The 25,643-nt window shown below is 43.2% G+C and overlaps 1 protein-coding gene across 1 annotated transcript in view; it reads right to left on the bottom strand.

Annotated features, from left to right (window-relative positions):
* Positions 1–1,142: 1,142 nt before the first annotated feature.
* LOC124099125 (SHC-transforming protein 3) overlaps positions 1,143–25,643 on the bottom strand; it is a gene marked incomplete at its 3' end in the record, with an annotated part of 133,523 nt that continues 109,022 nt past the window's right edge. The window contains exons 7-11 of the mRNA XM_058582686.1: positions 16,597–16,723; positions 8,253–8,403; positions 7,072–7,159; positions 4,528–4,686; positions 1,143–1,585 (exon numbers count right to left, since the gene is read on the bottom strand). Of these exons, the coding sequence (XP_058438669.1) occupies positions 1,143–1,585; positions 4,528–4,686; positions 7,072–7,159; positions 8,253–8,403; positions 16,597–16,723 (968 nt within the window). The remainder of the gene's footprint in view (positions 1,586–4,527; positions 4,687–7,071; positions 7,160–8,252; positions 8,404–16,596; positions 16,724–25,643) is intronic.

The raw sequence follows: 25,643 nt of genomic DNA, 5'->3' as shown, positions 1-25,643 counted from the left end.
CCCTGGGATAGAGAGAAACATGCATGAGGGTCTGTAGCAGCTTAAACAACCTTCTCCAGAGAATTTAGAGGGACTCAAAATGTGCATCTGAAGGTCTCCAGGCAGTCCCCCAAAGTGATGATCCGATACACAGAAAGCACCATTGATGCAACTCAAGAACTTGAGAGGAAGGAAGGAAATGAAAGAAGATCTGTGGAACATCGTGTTTATAAATTTCTAAAAGACATGAACACAAAATATATATTTTTTACAGATGACATCTATATAAAAAATTACTACAGAAAATAAACCTGGAAGGAAATGGTTACATTTATTATATTCCATGCCTGGGAGGTGGTTGTCTTGGTAGAAGAGAAAGAGGAATTATGCAAACAGATGTTTAAAGAATGCTGAGAGCATTGGGCCCCTCCAGTGACCCCCAGCCCACCTGCACCCGCCCACACACAGAGGATATGTTCAAGTCCAGATGAAGACTAAAGCTTCGTTCCTACCTGTCAATCACTTAAACAATTCTACCTTGCTTTTTGTTTTCACTGCATAAGAAGTTTTAAACAACAATTCTGGAATTTACTCAGCAGTTAAGTTAATTCAGTTGCATTTAGTGCAATTATTTGGACTATTCCCAGGGTGAAGTCCAGATCTATTTATTGATTGGAAGATGGTCAATTCAGCCAAACCCACACAATTATCCAGACACAACTGTACAGCCAGAAATGGTCAAACTCAGCCCCACTGGGCATCACCTCTCGCAGAGGAAAAAACTAGAGACTAATTGGTGGGGATCTTGCTTACTGTTCAGCAATTTTTTGGCCTACAGATAAAATCTCAGTGACTCAACTTTCAGGAATTTTTGAGATAAATATGAAAATACCAGAAGCCTGTGCTTCCTTTGTCTGTTATGAATGTATTAAAAAGAAAAATGTCCTTTTTACAGATTTAGTTTCACCTTTCACTTTTAGACTTTAATTCCAACTGAAGGTACTTTGGAATATGATATGAGACAGGAACCCAACATTTTTAAAGTCTCCGCATAGTAAGCCAAAGTTCCTGTATTTATTTATCTGAAAGTATAGGAAAGTCAAAGCTTTCATCCCGGGCCATGAATGTTTCCCTAAGTTTTATGACTTGCATGGGGCCCTGACCATCGACACCTGCTCTCCGCCTCTGTCCCTGGCACGCACACACGGATAGGGGACGGAGTGCAGGGGTCGCCCCTTGTGGTGTCCCAGTGAGTGGAGTTGGTTAAAGACAGGTACAAGCTCATGAGAAGGCCCTGTCCCGTGCCTCACCGTGCCTTCAGGGTCCACTAGCAACAGATGCTTGGCCTGGCCGTGGTGCATGCCCGTGAGGACGAAGGAGCCTGGGTTGGTGGTGCTCTTTCTGACCAGGAAGTCTCCGTCTTTCTCCAGCAGCCCCTCCGCCTCCTTCCTACTCATCTCTCCTTGGTACCAAGGCTCGGCATTCAGTTCCTCCAGCATCTTGGCATCGGGGGCTCTGGGTGAGACAGGGCTGATGCACTCCACGGAGGCTGCCTTGCTCAACACGGGTCCCAAGGACTGGTTCCTGAGCGCATCTTCAAAAGGCTCTGCATCAAGGACATTTGCCAGCAATGAGTCAGTCAATCACCACAAGAGCAAATGATCAAAATACCACGTAAGACATGAAAATGCAAACACAACCCCCGCCCCCCGCCCAGGGTAGGAAAACTAGAAAAGAAGAACTGGCTGGTAACATATCAAGACTTATCATAACCAGTAATTACAAGCACAGCCCAAATGTTGGCATGACTCCCTCTGGGGAGTCTGTTTTCCCTGACAGCTGGAAGTTCTACTTTGTGCCAGGGATTCAAGTTCACCCTTTGTCTAGCTAGATAGTAGGACTTCGTCACTGCACACTACAAGAGGCCATACATAGCTCATTCCCTCTAATTTCCCTGGAATATCAGCCATGTTTCTTAATAAATTCAAAATAAAAACTTGCTAATACCAAAGGTGAAGGCAAGTTGTGCAGCTTTGATTTCATGTAGAACCTAAGCCCAACTTACCAACAGTTCACTTCAAAATCTTTGGGTACCCCTTGTGTGACTTCTAGGATAGAAACTCTAACTCCCCTTGACCTTCATTTATTTCCCCACCACAAAGGGCTTGCTTGAATTCCTGACACCACACTTGGCTTTATCCCCCTTGAAACACACTTCTGTCTACAAGGTGGCTGTGGATGGGGAAACTGCTGCTCCAGCAGCAACAAAAACCAGTGGCAAAGAAAGTAGACAGAAAAGTCTAATTCGGTTTCAACATTCAGTTTTCCAGTAAGGTGGTAGGTACCAACGCACTCTGGAAAATGAGCACAGGCTGTGAAACAGGTGTGATGAGGATGATTTAGGATCCCACTGCCCACCCAGCAAGGGGCAAGCACCACAAGAAGAGGAATGGTTCTCTCCCGGGCACAGCTACATCTCCAGAGCCCCATGTTGTTCCTAGGACACAGTCCATCTTTAAGTATTCTGTGGGTGCCGTCAAATAAGCTAAATCTGGCAAATATTAGAGGGGGATAGAAAGAAAAGAGATGAATACATGAAACCAAAATTAGATCTTTTCGATAGCTGCGAAGTGTCACAGGTTTGGGGGGAAAAGAGGTTAAAATGATAGGCTAAGATTAGGTCTGTGGGTTTTCCTCTTTGGTCATCTTATCTGATCACCTGGAGTAATTGGAAATTTGTGTTATACTATTTCTGCATCATCTCCACCTTTGCTATCTTCACCATCAGCAGCAGCATCCCATTTGTCCCCACATTCACATTGGTCAGCACAGTCACCAGCAGGACCAACATGATCTCCATCGCCATCATCACCATCTTCACAATTATCTTCACCACTGCCATTACCACCATCATCACCACCTCCATCACCACCATTGCCATCCTCACCATCACCATCACCATCACCATCATCATCACCATCACCATCACCATCACCATCATCATCACCAACACCATCACCACCTCCATCACCACCATTGCCATCCTCACCATCACCATCACCATCATTATTTCTTCATAATCACCATCATTGCCACCATCACTATCGCCATCATTACCATCACTACTGTTTCCATAATCTTCACCACCACCACCATCATCTTCTTCATCACCACCATCATCATCACCAACACCATCATCACCATCACTACCATTTCCATCATCATCTTAATCACTACCACCATCATCACCATCACCATCACCATTATTATCATCTTCATTATCACCATCATCACCATTACCACCACCATCACCATCAATCCACCATCACTATCACCGTCATCACCATTACCACCACCATCACCATCAATCCACCATCACTATCACCATCATCACCATTACCACCACCATCACCATCAATCCACCATCACTATCTCCATCATTACCATTACTGCTGTTTTCATAATCTTCATCACCACCACCACCATCACGACCATTTCCATCATCATCATCATGACTATCACCATCATCACTCACATCACCATCATTACATCATCACCACCACGAGTATTATTTAGCCCTAGTGCTTCAAGATAAACAACACAGTACTGGCTTGTATTTTTAATTACTTTTTAATAGACATGAGCCTCTCTAAGACCCTTTCTACCATCTGTTTCCCCTTCTCTGGTTTCTGGAGCTGATATAGAAATTAATTGATGGGAAATTAGAAATTAATTGGTGGAAAAACAATAGCTCCAGTTCCCATTTTCCTCAAAGCCCAACTAACCCAGCTCTCCCCAGGCTCTGGGGCCAGGAGTCACTGGGAAATGGACTACGTTAAACAGTAAAAAAATGGGCTGCCCAAAAATACAATGACAAAACTACCATTGGGGGATACCGCAACAACCGAAGCAGAAGTGGGAGGGTCACCACTCTGCTCTGGAGTTTAGGAATCTGGTTCTACATTATTTGGGCTGCTTTCTCACTTTTTAAAAAGTGAACACTTTGGATGAAGGAACCTAAGGTGCCTCTCAGCATTGAGATTCAAGAGTTCTTCTAGCTGAGGCGATTTTTGACAAAATGAGAGTCAAAATGGGAGTCCAATGAGTCTAGGCAGCCAGATTGGCTGAGGAATAGAGGCATGTGACCCCAGCCTCACCCACATCAGATACCTGGATTAGCAAGTACTAGACCAGCAGAGCCTTTTACACATGGGGAGGTTCTTAACCTCTAGGATTCTCCATCTCCTCCTCTATAACATAGGGACGGTGTTAGTAATAATATTGTCCACCTCCCAGATCTATATGACAAACAGAAATCCCACGGTTCACATGCCACCACATTGCCACCTCTGATCACCGCCCACCCCCCCACCCCCGTCTTATTTTGCTGTTCATAACTTGTGAGCACTTCTTACCATCTGGTGATACACAGTTACTTGTTTAAAACCCTGCTAGCAAGAAATCCAGTCATTGCACAGAGAGCAAACAAAAGTCAGTGTGAAAGGTAACCTCAAAAGAGAAGAAAGGAAGAGACAAATGGAGACCTACTCATGTCAAAGAGGTCTTTCCGTGGGCTGCTCTCTGCGCTGTTGGCCACGGCGGGCCAGGCCTGCGGTGGGATGTGCTGGGTGTTGACATAGGTGGGTACTTCTCCCATGGGGGCTGCATGTGATTTCCCTTCTGGCATAGTGTAGATGTCCAGGGACCCTGCAACAAGAAAACACGTCCCTATTTCTCTTAGCAGGGCGACCCTATTCATGCCTCTATAGTGAAACCACCCGCCATTCCACAGAAGGGTTCCTTAAGCCTACCAACGAGAAAATTCTTCCTGAAGATCCCCATCAGCTAAATTCTCCTCTTCTAAGTCTGTCATCCTAGCTGTATCCTGGCTAGGATGCTTCTCTGTCAAAATGGGATCTTCCAGCTAACCTTGGGTGGGTACCATATTGGTTAGGGGTCTCACCAAAGATCTGGGCCACACTGTCCCCAGGGTCCTGCAAGCCCCGCAGCCAGAAGATACCCTGCTTCCTTCTCTCCTTTACAACACTCTGGGATGAAATAACTGAGCAGGAGAACCGTCAAGCTTGGTTTAACCACTCTTATATTTAAGTGTCCGCGAATGCTTTATAAATTATGAAGTGCCTCCTAAAGGACTGACACAGTTTCCTTACAACACAGAGCCACCACTGCTGACCTGGATCTATAAGGGAGCCCAGGTGGGTGCATGATGGGGGAGGCCCCTCTTACAAGGCAGTGATGCTCCTCAATTGGACCTCTCAGCTGGTCAAAGGGGTGCTGAGGCTGAGGGAGCCCAGGGTCCAGCTCTTCCATCACCCAGAGGTGGCATAAGAGGCATTGCCCACGATTGCCTGTTTGGATTGCTATTCCTGTGCTCGCCCTGCCTCCAACGCAGCTAAACAACCCTATCCAAGAGAATGCCCTGTGGTGCTCTCCTTTCTGGAAAGAGGGCATCTTGCATACCCTGGGGCCAGTAATATGTTGAAGATGGCTCCGTGTAACTGGCAAGAGTCAGTTCAGGACTTTTTAAAAACCTTGCCAAGAGCCTATGGCTAGGTGTTGGCCAGCACAAGGCATCTCCCAGCCAGCACGTGTGAGGGGGAGTTGGCCTGCTGATATTGCTTCCCTGGGAGGCCTCACCTGCAAAACCACGAGCTGCGATTCTACTCTCTGAATCCCACACGCTATTTCTATGTTTAAGAGGCGATTTCTGGATCACCTGCCCCAGGTTAAGAAGTGCTATTTAAGTGCACACCTTTGAGTATATTGTGAACAAATCTCCACAAGCTCATTTCAAAAAGGAGATCAAAAGCCCCATGAATGACCTTGCTGACAGTCCTTTCCCACTGCAGATGACAGCAGATGCTGAACGGGGACAGATGGACACCCACCACGGTGGTCCCTGAGTCCACACTCACTTAGGAGGAAGAGCTACTAGAAAATGAACAATCTGTTTTATGGGAACATATCTGTTTTATGAGAAAACATACTTATTATTTTTCAATAAGAGCTTGAGACTTAAGTTCCAGATGGGGAACTTAGTTTAAGATTCATTTTGCCCTGGTGGATCAGCTACGTTCTCTGATCTTGAACCAGCTGGAATGGCTTAAATATATATAAAAAGACTTATTTTACAAAAACCTGATTTATTTTATAATAAAGTAAATATCTACAAGAAAGAACACATCTATTTTAGCCTCTGACAATTATATCTCTCCATGCATATGTTACATAATACATTTTAAACATAAATAGAACAGAGGTGAATGGCTCATGGTGAAAAAGCACCTTGACAAAATCATATCTTTGATTATTTCCAACCTACTTTAAGGCAGAGCCACATGGTGGCTTTAGCTTGGCCTTATCCTTTGTTGACGGGGCCAACCCCACAGCTCTCCCTTTCACTGGGGTAGAGAAGACATGACATTCTTTTGTATGAGGAAAATCTGAAAAATTGTCACTTGGTTCTTGGCACAAATGGTTATAACCAAGGGGTAAATCTTAACATTAAATCAATAAGTGGTTAAATTTACCTCCATAGTGGTGTGAGTTGGAGCCACCTCATTTAGACCACATAGATTTTGTAGCAGGACCACAGAACCATTTGAAGAGTCAAGAAAATTTTTGAAAAGGGAAAAGGTTTAAAATTAAAAGAAAGACTTCAAGGATAAATGGACAGATTGATGGAGGGATAAATAGATGGATGGAAGACAGATGTGGGAATGGGTGTATTTGTATTAATAACTGTGAGCAGCTAGCAAGTTCTTAGCAAGTTGTATGTAAATTATCATAATTCTATCTGGATATCTATCCAAATTATTCTTAGACGATGTCTGGATTATAGATAGTTGTATCTACATTAGATACAGTTAGATAGCCACCTTTAAGTTATTTTTAGTATGTGACATAAGTGTGTTAATAGATTGGCTAAGACCTGGACATGTCTTCTAAAAGCAGGCGGGAGCTGCCTCTGGTCTGTGCTGCTCCACAGGGACCACAGCCCTGGTCACATCAGTGAGCACATCACCCATCCCAAGCGTGTTCCGTTTCTCCCGGGCTCACCTTGCCTCTCACCTTGCCTGGGAGGTGTCTGCTGCCAGTCTTCGCCAAATGTGTCTCCCAAGTGTCTTCCCTGGTAATAAGTTTGTTCTTTTCCTGCAAACTACAGACCCATGTAAATATAGAGAAAGAAAGCTTTACCCTCTACCCCTCCCCCATCTCGGAAAGCCATAGTGCAGCGGGTGGGACCTTGAGGGGGTCATGGCTTTCTCTGTTACGTCCCACTTTCCCTTGATGCCCCCGAGTCTGGTTAAAATTTGATAAATAAATCCACGTGGGTGTGAGCAAAAGGCTGCACCCCGTCAAATCACACACACAGCCTCCTTATATCCATGACCTCACAGTCCCTCCCCAAACGTGACTGTAAAGTCAGCTCTGGCCCGTGTGGCTGCGTCACTGCTCATATTCTAAGAGGGATTTTAATCAAAGAGAGTGTCCGTGTGCCATAGTGCACTTCCCATCCAATGCCCAGCACCCATAGTCATTTATGTTAAGGGAAACACACTTCCTGAAAAACAGAAGCTTCCCTCTCGGTGGTAGACCTTTGATATGGGTGTTATTTTGCCATTTTAAGGTCATTATCATTCACATAAGTAGGTCATGGTTAAAAAAAATGTCCATGGCTGGGGCTCACGGGCAGAACAGGGGCTTGGTATGCATGAGGCTCTGGGTTCTATATCAATTCTGGAGGGAAAAAAAGAAAAAGAAAAGAAAAAAAATTCCTACAAAAAGATAGAGATATAATTCTAGAAAGCAATTTAGATTTAAAGGAAAATTTTCAGTTGGAGGGGGAATGAGGGAAAGAGAAAAATGCATAAGATTCTCATACTCCAAGGTTCTCTGTCCCCTCTCTTTTCAGAGAACACCCAATATCACACACCTTTTAAAGGTTCCAAATTCTATCTTCCCCTCATGAAGATCAAGCACAGCATGAAGGGATCTGTCCTACAATAGAGAGGACTCCCCAGATTCAAATCTCAGGAACCACAATATGACTCTAAGGCACTTGGCTAACACAGCGTGATGTTAAACAAAAAGTCTCTCCCATCTGTACACTCGGTGGAACCCAGCAAAAGAAAGTGTGAGTGACTGTGTCAAAGGATAATTGGAATATCACCTGAAAAAAAAAAATTGATGAGAACAAAAGGCAAGCAAGTTCAGTGAGCCTCCAACCCAGGAGAAAACGTAAGACTTACCTGGGCCGAGTCGGGGGCATGGGGTCTGTTTTTCAGTCGAGCATCAAGGAAACCTCCTGGAGGGGGCATCTTGCTGGGAATACTGTTGTAATATGGGTGGTCTGGGCCCTCCCCCTCCTCTTCTGTCCAGGGTTCATCTAGACTCTGCATCCTGTTAAAAGATTTTTCAAGACTTTCACCAAAGTGGAGCTTACAGGCAAACCCAACAGATCTAACGCAAGCACCTGCTTGGTTTGGATATGCTTTAAGTGTGACCCTCCCTCAAAAAGGTTGATGTGTTAGAGGCTTGGTCCTCGGTCAGCAGGAGGTGGTAGGACCTTTAAGAGCATAGCCTAGTGAGAGGGTCATAGACAATTGAGGGTGTGCCCTCAGAAGGGATTGTAGGATCTAGGTCCTTCTCTCTGTTTTCCTGTTTCAAGAAGTGATCTCCTCCTTCCTCTCATGTGCTCCCACCATGATGTGATACATCCACTGAGAATATGATAGTACCATGCCCTTCTACCCCAAAACTGTGATGAATAAACCTCTTTTCTTTACCGAGATACCGAGCTTCAGGCATTTTGTTATAGTAATGTAAAATGAACTTATAAAGAATCTATTGCCAAGAAAAGAGAATTTAGTCACTGCCTTCTCAGCCATCTATATCTTGGGTATACATAAAAAAAATCAGATGATAATTTGATCAAAATGTCTACTTTATTCAGACTTATACCCACTGGAAAATTCCAATCATATTTGACACAGTCCTTTTTGTGAGACAGAAATAATTTATAAGTAAAGATAACCAGATTTTCAAGGTACAAGCATACATTTCAATATGTCATGAAATTTATATAGAATTGAAATCAGCTAAAAAAAATGAAGATTAAGAGACCTCAGAGAAAATGGCAGATTAAAGACCTTTAAAAATTATCTCTTCCATAGAAGCAACAATAAAACTGTCCAGAGATAAACTTTGATCAGAAATTACTTTTCCCAAACTCTGGAAATTAATCAGCAGCTCAAGAAACTTGCAGCATCCCAGGGAGTATTTATTTGTTAAAACTTGTAAAAACAGTATCTTTGTGGCATTTTTAAATTGCCCTATTTCCATCTCTGTGGTAGCCTGGGAAACCAAGTGTCCTTAATCACAGTGAAAACCAACACCCGGGCAGTCGTGGAAGGGCAAAACCGTAGTGAGACTCCTTCAAAGCCCCATTCCCAGAAACTGACATTATTTGACCTGATTGATCCTTGAAAGACCCAACTCCCAAAGCTGTCCCTTTCTAAATTTATTTTTTAATTAATTCATAATAATCATGTATACTTATGGGGCACAGTGTGGCAATTCAATACATTTATATAATATGTAATGATCAAATCAGAGTAATTAGCATTTTCATCTTCTAAAACGTGATCATTTCTTTGCATTTGCTAAAGCTGTCTTTATTTGACCTAATTTGGAGCTCACCCAAAGAGACAAAGGATCTCATCCCCAGGGCACTTGTCAAAAACAATTAGAGGTAATTGTTTAACATGGTGGCTTACTGAGGCAGTGGGTGACATTTGGGTTGAACAGTAGATTAATCAAAAACCTTGAAAGAAAAAGCTGGCAAGAGAGTTTTTGTAGGGATTTTAATAAGCTCCAACATATTTCTGGGAATTTAGAAAGCTACATGCATGTGTAGGCCTAGGGTTGTGTGTCTGTACAAGACCAAGGTAAGAAGCCCTAAGCTCTCACCTCTGGCTGACCCTGACTCTCTGTTTGAGCAGAAAAGTGAAGGTTAAGGTAAAGTTGTCAACTGCCTGGCTGAAGGTTGAAGGAATGCCCCAACACACACACACACACACACACACACACACACACAAAGCCCCATCAGTAGAGACTGGGAGACTTTGTGGTTCCAGACATTTAAGGAAACATGTCTTCAAGCATTAGCAAAGCAACATAGCTAGCCAAGCACAACCATGGGTGGATGTATATGACAAAGAACACAGACTTCACAAACTGGGTAGAGAAAAGTCACTGAAACAAACAACAACAACCACCCTGAAAAGGGGAGAAATATGATTTTCATTTTCCACATTATATCATTTAAATTTCCATTTTTAATAAAAATTATCTGGCATATGAAGAAACATGACACAATAGCTTGTATATGGGAAAAAATAAATACAGGGAAATGGTCCCAAGGAAACTCAGACTTTGGACTAAGTAAACAGACTATAAATTAACTACCTTAAATGTGGTGAAAGAATCAAAGAGCCAAGTATAAAAATTAAACAGGAGATGCCTCATGAGATAAGGAATATTGATATAAATACAAAAAGAATAAAAATAAAACACATTCTACAGTTGAAAATTCTAATAACTGAAATTTTCTAAAAAATCATTCAAGGGTATTACAGCAGGTTTGAGCAGGCAGAAGAACAAAGGACAGGACTTAAATATAGGTCAACTGAGATTAATTAGTCTACAGCACAGAAAGAAAATAATGATTAAGGAAAATGAACAGATCCTCAGATACCTATAGGACTCCATTAAGCATATCTCTGTACACATAATGAAATCCCCAAAGGAGAGCGAGACTGAGGAGGGCAGAGGAAAAAACATTTGAAGACATAATAATGAAGAAAATGAAGACATTTGAAAAAAGAAAGGTCAATGGCAGAGGAAAATCCTAAATCTTCAGTAATTGCATTCAATATAAATGCATTAAACATTCCAACAAACAGTCAGAAATTGGCAGAATTGATTAAAATATGATTTGACTATATATTTTCTATGACAGACATAGACACTTTAGGAAAAAACAAAGGGAGAAATAGACAATTCAACAATAATACTTGAAGACACTAATATGCCACTTTCAATAATAGATGGAACAAGTGGAAAGAACATTAAGAAATAGAACTTTGACCAATATAATAAACCAATTGGAGCAAAGAGACATTTACAAAAATACTCTGCCTAACAATAGAGAAATAGAAGTTTTTCCTCAAGTACATATGAAATGTTCTCCAGGAGAAACCATATATATGTTAAGCTATTAAGTGACCCTCAAAAATTTTAAAAGTCTCTTTCCATTTCCATGAAATTTCCCTTCTCTCTCCCTTTCCCAAGATGGGAGGGGAGGGGAGGGGAGGGGGATAGTAGAGGATAGGAAAGGCAGCAGAATACAACAGACAATAGTATGGCAATATGTAAAAACGTGGATGTGGAACCGATGTGATTCTGCAATCTGTATACGGGGGAAAAATGGGAGTTCATAACCCACTTGAATCAAATGTATGAAATATGATATGTCAAGAGCTATGTAATGTTTTGAACAAATAATAAAAAAAGAAGCACTCATAGAAAAAAAAAATTTTTAAGGACTAAAATCCTAAAAAGCATGTTTTCAAACAATGTTGAAATAAAAAATGAAAATAATAGGAATATTGCAGGATTCACAAAATGTAGAAATTAACTTATTTCTAAATAAACATAGATCAAAAAAGAGATCACAAGAAAAATTAGAAATTTCTTTGAAATGAATGAAAATAAAAACAACTCTCCAAAAGTTATAGAAGAAAATAAAATAACTGCTCATAGGGAGATACCTATACAATAAAAAACCTAAAGATAAAGACCTCAAATTAATAACTGACCTTCTACCTCAAGAACCAGAAAAGAAAGAGCAAACTAACCCCAAAGCAATCAAGAGGAAGAAAATACCATTAAAATAGAAATAAAGGAAATGAACAACAGAAAAACAACAAAGAAATTTAATGAAACCAAGAGTTGGAAAGATCAGCAAGACTGTCAAAGATCTAGATAGACTGACCAAGGAAAAATTATACATTATAAAAATTATAAAATCAAATTGTAAAAATCAGAAATGAAAGAGAAGATAATACTATCAACCATACAGAAATAAAAAGGATTATATGAGAAATGATGAATAATTGATGCCAACAATTTTGCAGATAGAAAATTGCAAACTATTAAAACTGACTCAAGAAGAAATAGAAACTCTGAATAAGTAATAAATAACAAGATTGAATTTGTATCAAAAAGTTTACCCTCCAAGAAAAGCCTGGGAACATATTGCTTCCTAATGAATTCCAATAAACATTTAAAGTAAAATTAACAGCAGTTCTTCAAAAACTCTTGTTAAAAATAGGCAAGGAGGCAACATCTCCAAACTCAATCTATGAGGTCAATAGTACCCTGATTCCAAAACTAGACAAAGACATCACAAGGAAAAAAATCTATATCAATATCCCTTATGAATATGGATGAAAAATACTAAATTATTCCTAACAAGCCAAATTCAACAACATGTAAAAAGAATTATACACCATGACAAAATGGGATTTATCTCAAGAATGCAAGTTTGGATCAACATTAAAAAAAAAAGTCAGCGGCTGTAATATACCATATCAATAGAGTAAAAAATAAATACCAGATAGTTATCTTAATATCACAGAAAAAAAGAAAATATCCAACACATTTGCATAATAAAATACTAAAATAATAATAAAACACTTGGAATCGAAAGTCATTTCCATTAAACACATCTATGAAAAGACCACAGCTCACATCACAACTAATGATGAAAGACTAACTACTTTCCCTTAGAGCAGGAGCATTACAAGAATGTCCCCTCTTGCCTGCTCTATTCATTGTATTGAAGATTCTAGCCAGAGAAGAAAGATAAGAAAAAGAAATAAGAGGCACTTACATTAGGAAGGAAGGAAGGAAGGAAGGAAGGAACCTCTCTTTGCAGATGACTTTATCTTCTCAATAGAAAATCCCAAGGTATCCATAAAAAAGTTATTAGCAGTAATAAATGAGTTGAGCAAGGTTGATAGATACAAGATAAATGTACAAAAATCAAGTGTATGTTATACATTAAAAATGGGAAATAAACAAAGATAAAATTAATGAATTCCATTTATTATAGCATCAAAAGGAATAAATTATTTAAGGGAAAATTACTAAAACAAGTACACTATTTATATGCTGAATATTACAAGACATCTTGAAAGAAACACAACCCACAAAACTGGAGAAAATATTTGCTAATCATATATCTTTAAAAAAAAGCCTATATCCAGAATATATAAAGAACTCCCACAATTCAACAATAAAAAGATAAATATCCTGACCTTAAAAATGGACTAAAGATTTGAGCAAAACTTTCTCCAAAGAAGACCTACATATGTCCAATACATACATGAACAGATGTTTGACATCATTAGTCATCAGTAAAATGAAAATGGAAATCCCCCTGGAGACCACTTAACTTGCACTAGGGTAGCTCAAATCTCATTAATGGATCGATCCATGGATGGATTCATGGTTTAATGGTCCCCTGACACGTGGTGAGAACTTAGGGGGTGGGGCCGACTTGAAGGAGCTGGGTCCTCCAAAGGCACCTGAAGGCTGTACCTTGTCCCCTGTCCCTCCTTTCTCTTGCTCCCTGGCTCTCTCTTTGCCTCTGGGCGAGAGCTTTGAGCCCCCATGTGATGGGGCCAAGTGAGGAGGAACTGAAATCTCTGAAACCAGGAGATATCGATTTCTAAAGAACTACCATGATCTGCAGAGCGTTAGCTGCACTTGATCTGTCGTCTTCTCTGGCGTGGGGTTGAGATGCGCTCAGGAAAATCAGACCACAACCCAAGCCACCGTCCATTTAAATGTCCTTGTTTTTATTTTCAGTTAAAGAAGGGTGACGAATCCAGGTCACAATAAATGAACACAATGAGCAAAAATGACACAGGAATAAGCGATTCCCCTCACCAGCAGGGAGAGAAGGGGAGGGGAATCCTGGCTCCAAGAACTGGGAACGCTGAGGACTCCTGCGCAGCTTGGGAGACCCTCACCTGCCCATCTCCACCCCTCGCAATGTGGGAAACAATGTACCAAATCCTCCCGCTTCTAGCAAATACTTCCCTATTTGGAAAGAAGTGAGAAGAAGGGGGGGAGGAGGAGGGGGAGGAGGGGGAGGGGAGGGGGATAAGGGGGGGAGGAGGGGGGGGAGGAGGGGGAGGGGAGGGGGATGAGGGGGGAGGAGGAGGAGGAGGAGGAGAAACCAAAGAGAACTCCCCCAAACAGAAGCGCCTGCAATGCTAACCTCTGGGACCCCGGCACCACAGGAAGAACGCCTGCAGTGTTCTCCACAATGTAGGTCTCCATAGGCTGGAGCGGGTCGGGAGGACAGGGCAGGTGGAGGAAGCACGCTTGTCTCACAGAACCAGGCTGATCCAGCAGCAGGTGGAGCTGGTCCCAGGGGCTCTCCTTGTTCCGCCCTCCTGGAGCCCTGCACAGTGAACGCACTGAGCACCGCCCTTCAAGGTGAGATGCCCAGCAGGACAAGCACCCGCAGCACCAAGCTATAGCAAAGGCCCCTGTGATGTTCTGTTATGGAAATTTAATCAATATTTACATCTGAAGTTTTTCTCAAAGGGTAAGATTCTGTCTACTTCCTTTTCTTTCCTCCCAAAGACCTTCAGACTAAATAGGACACTTAATCACATACTCAGGACTTCAAACCTTCAATCTGATGCCAGAGAGCCAGAACAGTTAAATTAACTCTTCTCTACCCAGGTTTGTGCAAATCGTTTTATCTGACTTTTACAAATACAGAACATTTTTAAAAATACAGAAAGCCATAATGATCAGTCTTAAAGATACCTAGGCATCCACCACTGAGATTAATCAAATGTTAAACCATTCAGCTATGTTTTATGCTACCTTTCTTTTGGGGAAAAAAAAAAAAACACTAAAATTTCCCCTAGGAACTCAAGAAATAAAATAAATACATAAATAAAAAAAAAAGAAAATAGAAAGGAAAGGAGGGAGAGGAAAGGAAGAGTCCCTGGGAGGGAGGGAGGAAGTTGATCCCACTCTGGATGGTAGATCTGTTAATAATGTGTTAGTGGTAGAAACTAAATGCTGGATGTATGGGTATTCACTCTAAAAGTCTTTGTGTAATATTGAAACATTTTATTATAAAATGTTAGAGCAAAAATATGTTTTAAAAAATACGCTTGACAAGTACATTTCAAACCAACCCATCACCCCCCACCCATCCTCAGATACCCTGCCGCAGATGTGCACATACCTCCTTACACACATGTACATATCCATAAACTATATGTACAGTTGCTTATGTATTTTCAAAACATGCGGTGAAAAGTAAATACTCATACTCATTTCCAATTTCTTCAAGATTTATCCTGGTCATACACATATACTGATGGATTCTTTAAGCACTATGTCCACCATGTAAAAAATAAAACGTCTGTTGACTTGTTCTCAGACCAGGGTACCCAGGCCACTGGACTTCCTCCCCTTACCTCCTCTTAGAGACCCGTCCCGGCTGCAGCAGGCTGAACCTTCTATATCAACTTGGGAGAAGGTGGGCTTTTCACATTGGCTCCCCAATGAAGGTCTTAAAGGGAATTTTCCAGGGAATAAGGAAAGAGATTAAAAGTCTCTTTCCAGAGAGGTCAAGAGGAAAAGGGAGATTACGTGGGCCTTCATAATAGTGGACTGAAGACAGACACTGACCTACGGCTACAGCCCAGAGTGTAGTTTTGCACTTAGGAGAAACTGTGAACGCACCATTATAAATTTTCGTTGTGCATGTCGATCAAGGGCGGGGTGAAGGGCAGAATACTGACTGACCCATATGCCTTGCATTATGGCTTTTAATGCCTTATGCTGCATGGAAGATTCTTCTGTCCAAAGAAGCACAGGAGTAGATGCTGACCACCATTCGTAGTGAGCTCAATGTCTCATAAGTGCTGTTGACAATCACTGTTTCACCCAACACTGAAGCCAAACTCTCTATTTTACAGGTGAAGCTCCTAGACTCAGAGAATTTAAGGAACTTGCCCAAGGTCACACAGCAGACAAAGGACTCCAAAGGCCACAAAGGACAATAAAGCAGATGGGGAGCTGGCAGCCAGTAGGTGCTCCTTGCAGCAGGATGCTGGCTAATTGTAATAGCAAGGACAATGGGACGTTTAGGATCTGTGATAGCACAGACCTAAGGAGGTGACATATGGAAAAATCACATGGTCGCACAAGAAACAGAACAAAATATCACAATGAAGTTGCTTTTTGGTAACCTTGGTTACTATCACTATAGTTTCAAGAAAATATTTTCTACACATTCAAAGCATCACCCATATGTTGCCTTCCATCTGTGACTTCCCGTGCCCGAGCCCAGCATGAGCAGGTGTCTCTGAGCCCAGGAAGCCCTGGGATGAACTGGGTGTGACCAGAGTATGGCTTGGGGACATCGTTTTCAAAGAAAATGTCATAAAACAGAGAGAGGGGCTTCAGCAAGTGGCGGGCAGCACTACTCACCGGTCCTGGAGAGCAGGAATCTTGGAAGGACACTGCAGGTACTGCTTAAACCGCAGCTCAAAGGCTTGGCCAATGGAGCCAATGACGTCTTGGGCCAATCCGTCACAGCATTCCAGAATGTGACAAGCTGAGAGAGAAGGGGACACAGGCAATTAGAGACAGATGCGGGAGCTCCCCAGCTCCTCAACCAAGAGCTCCTTCTTGGGGTCAGAGAGAAAAGGAGGTGTCTTCTTGCTTCAGAATCCGTCTCAGCAGAACTGACTACACCATCATCTCTGGAAATCCCACAGCTATGGTGGAAGGCATTCGTTTTTTTTTTTAAGAACCCGCTGTCTGCAAAATTATAGGTTCTATTTTTAAAGAAAGGACTTTTAAGTCCAAATTGGTGGTGCTTCAATATCTTTAGAGTCTTCAAACCATCAATCCTAACCTTGTTAGGGAAACAGCATTTGGAAGGAGACCTCAGCACAGCCTAGAGCCTGATCTTGCACCAACGGAGTCCCATTAAGTCCCCGTGGGCTTGAAGCAGTGGATTTAAACTGAGAGCTGTTAAATGAACCTTCCTCTGCTCAACAGACTTGGAGACAGTGGTCTGGTGACTTTTCAGTGGGAGTACAATGTAGACCACAAAAGGCAGTCGCTGGAAATAGTAAGAAGCACAACCTCTTCGAATGGTGGTAAAGAGGTATTAGCCAGTGTGCCCGTCCCCGTAACGTGCAAGCCACGTCCCACACAAAACTGGGACTGGATTTTCAGGCAGATTCTCAGGAAGGCAGCTTGAGAGGAAGAAGGGATAAAAGTTAGGGAGCTGGTGGACCAGAACAGTGCCCAGAGGCGGGGGGAGCGGCCTGAGAGGGCTTTCAAGGGTTCGAGGGCAGGTACCAGCAGGACCGCCTCCGCACCAGGACAGTGTGTCCTGATGTGAGACCTCCAGACACTGCGGGCCTGTCACCAGGAGCAACGTGCTAAACAAAATGACCAAGACCATTGTTTGCCCTGAGCTCCTGCCTGTGTCCCAACAGACCAGACCAGACCAACACGGAGTCCCTCCTGACAACTGCCCCATTACCATACGGAAACTTGAAGGAAGCGGACAGATCCCGAAATAGACCAATTTCTCCAGAAAACAGGAGCCAGTATAATAAGAAATGCCCTCTGCTTTAGCCCTTACCTCCCCACCACCCCAAAAAAGTTTAAAATAAGTAACCTGATCTTGACCAATCAGGCTATTTTTTTTTAAGTGTTCTGTCTCCTTGTTCCCACTTTACAAAACCCACTGTTCTGCTTGGCCCTGTGGGAGCTCTCTATTTTTAGAAGGAGAATCCCCCAATTCATGAATCACAAATAAAGGAGATCTATGACTAAGTGTGTTATAATTTTGTCTTTTGACAAGCACAACACACAGTCTTGCTACAAATGGGATAAAGGAATTCTCCTGGAGAAAAATGACAGATGCCTATCAACGCTCCGTCTCTCTCTTGCCAACAGCCACCACGTATTGCCAAGGAGGCTTCCTCCCTCCAGAAGCCCATGGAACCGCCAGCAAGGCGCTTGGTAGTTATTCCCAAGGGGTGGCAGTGACTAGGGAGACATGGAACTGCACCCACCTTGCAAGAGAAACCAGGACATGCCAGAAAGAGGCCTCATGTAGACAGGAAGGGGGCAGAGACCCCTACCACCTCCACGCTCATCTGCCCAGAGCCAGCTAGATACTGGCGGTTCACCCACAAGACAGCCCTGGACCCTCAGTCTGCTAATCCCCCAGACTATAGGTGGACCCAGGGAACAGTATTTGGAGGGAAGAATGCGGGCGAGCACACCATTGCTTTGGATCTCAGTGTAACCCATCAGATAGATAGAGCAGTCCTATTTTAGCGACAGGCAAAGAATTCATGTACAAAGGTGTGGGTGTCCTAGATACCGTTTATATGTTGATTCGTGATATTATTGGATTTTATTGTGGGTATTATTATTATTAAGCATAGTCCTGGATAGTCACATAGCAAGCCCGTATTAAGCAAGGATCACGATGGCACAAGTCACCGATGAATACAAATGGAAGCCTCATGCTCAAGCTCAAAAGGAAGTGGAGGGTCAGACTTGAAGAAGCAAAATCCAGCATGACATGGTTCCCCCCCAACCTATCTGCGGGCTTCCAGCCACACTTACTGGCCCCTACGGTTCCGCATCAGCACCAGCCAACGGAATTGTCTGGAACTTTGGAGAACCATAGAGTAAGAGGGGAAAAGGTCAGAAAGTAGAGTCTTTTTTCTTTTTTTAAAGGAGAGAAGCCACAGCTAACATTTGAAATGGAGAAGAGAAAAGGAGGCTTGTTCAGGGCAGTTCACTTACATCTCACCTCGACTCAACTCCAATACACATGAAGGCTATAAAGGGTGTGCTGTCACGTAAGGCCAGGCAGCTTGGAGCAGTGCAAGGGCCTAGGTGCAAGTGCCCTAGCAGGGTGAGGACCAGGCCCTACCAGTCTAAGTGACAGAGGGTGGCACAGCCTACAGATAGAGAGCCGGCACATGAGCTCACTATCACTATCACTATTCACAGGAATTAAATCAGGACTCGGTCCTGGGACCTGGCATGGCCCCCAATAAATGGAGAAAACAATATCATCCACTGCTTGGTCTGAGGATTCCTTTTGTAAAAGTGGCCTTTATGTATCCCAGAAGCTCACTCCACACCCCAAATGAACCCCGGATGTCATCTTGGGAGCCTGGTATCTTCTCTGAGAGCTTTGCCGGTCTTTAGCCAGAAGCCACATCCAAGAGGATCTGGCATGAACATCAAAAGATGAGTCCCCCCAAAAGGCGGCCATCAGACCTGGGTAGCAGTGTTGGGCTTCACGTGTCCACGAGGACATGGCAGCCAAAGGCACAGTTCCCAAGCAAGGAGGATGATGAGGGAGACCCAGAGCAATGTGCTCAGAATGAAGAGGTGAGATGATGGAGAAGGGAGAAACATGGGTCAGAGGACCAGCAAGATGGAAGCATGGTCCACTCGGTCACTTCTGGGGAACCTGGTCCTTTTGATGGCATTGACAGCCAGCAGGAGTGTCATTTTCTTACTGGTGGAGTTCACTGGCCAACATGAGTCTCTTTTTGACTACTGTGAATGTCAATGGTTAGAAAATTTATCTTTCCATCTTTGAGACACTTTTTAAAACGATTTTTAATTTGGAGGAGTTGATTTCTTATCTTTTCTGATTAGATGATCATTTTTACTTTGAAATTGACACCTACAAAGTGTCCAAACGGGAAGTCAATCTTACCAGCTTTACTATTTCTTTCCTGTTTGCCTAAGTTCTTATTGTCATTATAACCCTTGACTTATGGTTTCTCTCTGAGAAGTTTAGTTCAGTTAAAAAAAAAATAGTTAATAGTTTGATATAATCCCATTTGCCAGATCTGATTTTTGTTAACTAAGCTTTTGAGTTCTGACCCCCAAAAATCCTTGCCCAGACCAACGTCATGAAACATTCTCCCTATTTTCTTCTAAAAGTTTCATAGTTTGGGGTCTTACGATTATGTCTTTAATCCATTTTAGTTGACTTTTATATATGGAGAGAGACAGCATCTAGGTGTATTCTTCTGCGTGTAGATACCCAGATTTTCCAATGACAAATTTTGAATACACTATCCTTTCCCCAGCGGATGTTTTTGGCACCTTTATGGACAATCCGCTGGCTGTGAATGCATGGATTTATTTCTGGGATTTCTACTCTGTTCCATGGGTCTATGTGTCTGTTTTATGCTCAAACTCTTGCTTTCTTAGTGCAACTTTGCAGCATAATTTGAAGAAAGGTAGTGGGCTGCTTTGTTCCTTTTGCTCAAGATTGCTTTGGTTATTCAGGATCTTTTGTGATTCCATATAAATTTTAGGATTGCTCTTTTTTACTTCTGTGAATTTCCTTGGTATTTTGATAGGGATGTCATGGAATCTATAGACTTAATTTTTAAACAGCTGATCTCATGGGAGTAGAGAGTACAATGGTACATATCACAAGAGGGAAGTGGGTGTTCAGGAGAGAAGGGATGGAGAGATGTTGGGTGAAGGATATATAATTACAGTGAGAAAGAAGAATAAATTTCCAGAGACCAATTGTACAGCAAGATGACTATAGTTAATAAGAAAATATTGTATTATTGAAAATGTAAAAAAGAAAATGGTTGCTATTAAAAAAGTAAAACTATGTGAGGGTAATGCATTGGTTAATTAGTTAGATTTAACCATTCCGTAATAAATATCTATAGTCTTCCCTTAAAATATGTGGGGAATTGATTCCAGGATCTCCTGAGGATACTAAAATCTGAGGATGTCAATTCCCCCATACAAAATGGCATATATTTGCACACAACCTACACACATTCTCCCTATGCTCGAAATCACTTTGAGATGACTTAAAGTAGCTAATACAATGTAAATGCTATGCAAATAGTTGTTATATTCTATTTTTATGTGTACTATTTTTACTATTGTATTGTTATTCTAAATATTTTCCATCTGCAAATCCAAAGATGTGGAGTCCATGGACACAGAAGGCCCTAGCGGACTTCAGTGTTAGGGTACAACAGGATAGAATCACACAGTGTTATCCACTGATTTAAAAAGTCAGAACAAAAATGTTTTCGACCTAGTTAATGCGAGGTTGGAGTCCATTTCCTGAAGCCACTTAACTCAAGTTCTTCAGCCTGACGGGGGGCAGCAGTGTCTGTAAGAGCACCTTAGTTAAGAGCCCTCCATCTCTCTCTGCTCCCTGCATGCCTTGCCCTGAGCTGCTTTCCTCCTCTCATGATGCTCTACTTCACCTGGGACCCAGAACAATGGATTCAGCCAACCATGGACTAAACCTCTGAATCCATGAGCCAAAATAAACTTTCCTCCTCTAAGTTGTTCTTGTCAGGACTTTTGGTCCCAGCAATGAAAAACTGACTAAAATATCCTGCTAAACAGTAGTGACTATCTCTTCCTTTCATTGGGCTGATGGCTCCCCACTTACCTAGAGCATGCTCACCAGAGCAAAGGAGATTCCTCAAACTCTGGCAGGTTTATCAGCCAACCATAGCCTGTTCATTTTATGTATTCATATGCTGCTCATTGTTCAAAGTTTTTGATCCAAGATAGGTAATAAATTTAAAAATCAAGCTAGCATGCTAGTGGTCATCTAACATGTGTCCCAGCACCAGAGGACCAGATTAAAACTACAAGGAGATTGCATTTACACCCATCAGGCTGGCAGGAGTTTAAAAGTCTGAAAGTGTCAATTGTTAAATCAAAGGAGCCCTTCTCTGTCACTTGTGGGATAATAATTTCAGAAAAGCTGAGGATGAACAAAGACATGGTAATCCAGCCTTAGAGGTATGCATATCCTGGAAAAATTCTTGCACTGGAGCACAAAATGGTGTGTCCAAAATAGTTACTGAAGATGTCATTCAATAGACATTTACCAAGCATCTAGCATGCTCTAGACCCTGCCCTAGGATCTGGGGATGGAGCAAGAAATAACACAGAGTTCCTGTTCTAATTAAGATTATATGTCTGAAGAAATACAATCGATCAACAAATATATGAAAAAATGTTCAACAGCACTAGCAATTAGAGAAATGCAAATCAAAACTACTTTAAGATTTCATCTCACCCTAGTCAGAATGGCAATTATCAAGAATATAGGCAACAGCAAGTGCTGGTGAGGATGTGGGGGAAAAGGCACACACATACTCTGCTGGTGGGACTGCAAATTGGTGCAACCACTCTGGAAAGCAGTATGGAGATTCCTCATAAAACTGGGAATGGAACCACCATTTGACCCAGCTATCCTACACCTCTGTTTATACCCAAAGGACTTTAAATCAGCATACCACAGGAATGCAGCCACATCAGTGCTTATAGCAGCTCAATTCACAATAGCTGAGCTATGGAGCTGACCTAGGTACCCTTCAGCAGATGACCGGATAAAGAAAATATGGTAAGTATACACAATGGCATATTATGTGGCCTTAAAGAAGAATGAAATTATGGTGTTTGCAGGTAAGTGGATGGAGCTGGAGAATATCATGCTAAGTGAAATAATCCAAACCCAGAAAACCAAAGGCCAAATGTCTTCTCTGATAAGTGGATGTTGATCCATAATGGGGGACAGGGGGCAGTAGGGAAGAATGGAGGGACTTTGGATTGGGAGAGGGGAGTGAGGGGAGGGGATGAGGTGTATGGGGGAGAAGGATGGTGGAATGAGATGGGCATTATTACTCTGTATACATGTATAATTGCACAACCAGTGTGACTCTGCACCATGTTCAGCCACAGGAAGGAGAAGTTGTGCTCCATTTGTGTACAATGTGTCAGCGTGCACTCTGCTGTAATGTACAAGTCATTAGAACACTTTTTTAAAAAATAAAAGAAGAAAAAAAAAAGATCATGTGTCTTATAAGAGACAAAAGAAGAGAAGACATGGACACAGATTAGGAAGGGATGAGGTAAAATGGAGGCAGAGATCCGAGCAATGGGGCCGCAAGCCAAGGAATGTTGGGAGCCGTCCAAAACTGCAAGGGTCAAGAAAGCCTCCACGAGGGCCTTTGGAGAACATGAGGGCTTGCTGACTCCTGATGTCAGACTCCTGGCCTCCAGAAGGTTGAGAGAATAAGTTTCTTTGTTTGACGCCACCTACTCTGTAGTCATTTGCTACAGTACCCACAAGGAACTAACACAACCATGGAGAAAAGGTAAAATAAAGGGGGATTCTGGTATCAGGTAAATGCACAAGATGATGAGAGGAGGTGACATTGGAGAGGACATAGGAAGGAAGCCAGGAAGGAAGCATGGGAAGGTCCTAGGTACTGGGTCTAATAAGTACAAAGGCCCTGGGGCAGCAGCCTGCCAGTCATGTCCAAGGATGATCCCAAAGTTGGTGCAGCGGCCGTGGGCGGGGGGTGGTGGGGGGGAGGTGGTGGGAGATGAGATCAGAGTCAGCAGGATGAATTAGGAAGGCTGATGTCTTGTTGACAGGTGGCAGGAGTAGACAAGTGGGGAGCCAGGAAGAGATCATTACTAATAAGACAAGCAGGTGGTTTGGGGGGGCGGTGTTTCTGGGCAATTTTTTCCCCACTGAACCCACAGCTGAAAACTTGGATATACCCACAAGGGAGTACCCCAAACCATCACCAGAGGGTCCATTTGGTATTCCAATGATAGGAGCTTCAAATGCCTGGCGATCAGTACAGAGCAATTATTAGGGGGAACCCCCCCAGAGGGCCTTGGGTTGTTCTTACTAAGGACACCGGAGAACAGGGATTGTTAAGATTTCCATACTACATGTCCCCCAAAAGCTCATATGTGTGACAAGGAAAAGAACAGAGGGGAAATGACTCGATTGTGAGAGGCGGCACCTGATCAGTGTGTCAATCCCCTGAGCTGGATTACCTGGGAGGTGACTGTAGGCAGGTAGGGTGTGGATGGAGGAGGTGGGTCACTGGGGGGTACGCCTTCAGGGTTTGTATGTTGTCCCTGGTGAGCAGATCCCTTCATGTCCTGCTGCTATGCAGGCAGAGAATGGAGGCCCAGAGCTATGGAGTCCCCAGCCATCTGTGGACTGAGACCTTTGAAACCGAGAGCCCCAATTAAACGCTTCCTCGTCTCTGTCGTTGTGGTCAGGTCCTCTGGTGACAGCAATGAGAAACAGGAATGTTGGACCTGGGTCTGGCCACAGCGGGTGGGGGGATGGCGAGGCCGGGTTTACGGGAGAGTCTAGGGAGGGCTGGGTCAGGGCTCTCAGTGTGTGGGACAACAAAACACCTTCATCAGTGTCTGAGGGTGTTCCTGGCTTGGCCTGAGGCCGGTGGGAGGTCCCCACAGCTGGCCGGGTCACACAGGGCTCAAGGCACTCCGACTTTCAAAGGATGCCGCAAGAAAGTTGGGGTGGGGGGACCCAGAACCACAAGGGAAAAGAAAGACCAAGTGGCAGCAGGGGTGGGGTGGGTCAGGAACCCCTCAGGAGGACGTCACCAGGCTGGGCCTGCAATTCCCGATGGGGAGGGCCTGGGTCAGACTCCTGAGTGACACCAGGAGCAGGCTGGGCGTGCGTGAGCCCAGCTTCCCGGGTGACAAAGGTGGACTTGGGAACTGAGCACAGGGGTAAGACTGGGGACCTGGCACTGTTGGTAACAATCACTGCTCCCAAGAGCCCCGCGTGGGAAACGATCTCAGCACCAGTGGCTGGGGGGATGAACCCTCAGCCACACTGTCACTAGGAAAAACATTTAACCTCCTGGGCAAACTGAAGAGAAAAATAAGAGAGTAAGTCATTGCATGCACCCGTTACTCACATGAGGCTTTGTTTCTAGGGAAAAGAATAGTTAGAGGCAAAACTACAGTTTTTTCCACCAATGGGTTTTTTCGTTTTGTTTGCAGTGTTGGGGGTTGAACCCACGGGTCCCCACCACTCAGTGGCACCCACAGTCCTTATTTTATTTTGAGGCAGTGTGTTGCTTACTCACCTACACTGCCAACTTGTCATCCTTCTGCTCAGCCCCTCCGAGGAGCTGGGGTTAGGGGTATGCACCACGGTGCCCGGTGATAGGTTCTTATTATGTAAAGCCTTTCTGAAAAAAATCACTTCTTAGGGCCTACTGCCTTCCAGGGTTAAAAGAAACAGATCCCTTTCACTGAAATGACCACCTATTGCTGGACATGGTGGTGCACGCCTGTGATCCCAGCAGCTTGGGAGGCTGAGACAGGAGGATTGAGAGCTCAAAGCCAGCCTCAGCAATGGTGAGGTGCTAAGGGACTCAGCGAGACCCTGTCTCTAAATAAAATACAAAATAGGGCTGAGGAGGTGGCTCAGTGGTCGAGTTCAATCCCTGGTACTTGAAAAATAGAAAAGAAAAAAGAAAAAAAAATGAGATAACCACCTATTACTAAAGGCCAGAATAAGGGAGTCTGGCTATCTGTGGTAGTGTATCCCATTTGCAGGTTTCACTTGAGTCCGTTCCTCATCTCTCCCACTGTTAGGAAAATCTTGGGTGAAGAGCACAGGATGTCTC

Source organism: Marmota monax, unplaced genomic scaffold (genome assembly GCF_021218885.2).
Source record: "Marmota monax isolate L192 unplaced genomic scaffold, Marmota_monax_Labrador192_F-V1.1 WCK01_AAM20220418_F8-fsc00217, whole genome shotgun sequence".
Lineage (NCBI taxonomy): Eukaryota > Metazoa > Chordata > Mammalia > Rodentia > Sciuridae > Marmota > Marmota monax.
Note: the sequence above shows the minus strand (reverse complement) of the source record. Positions and strands in the feature narration are given on the sequence as shown.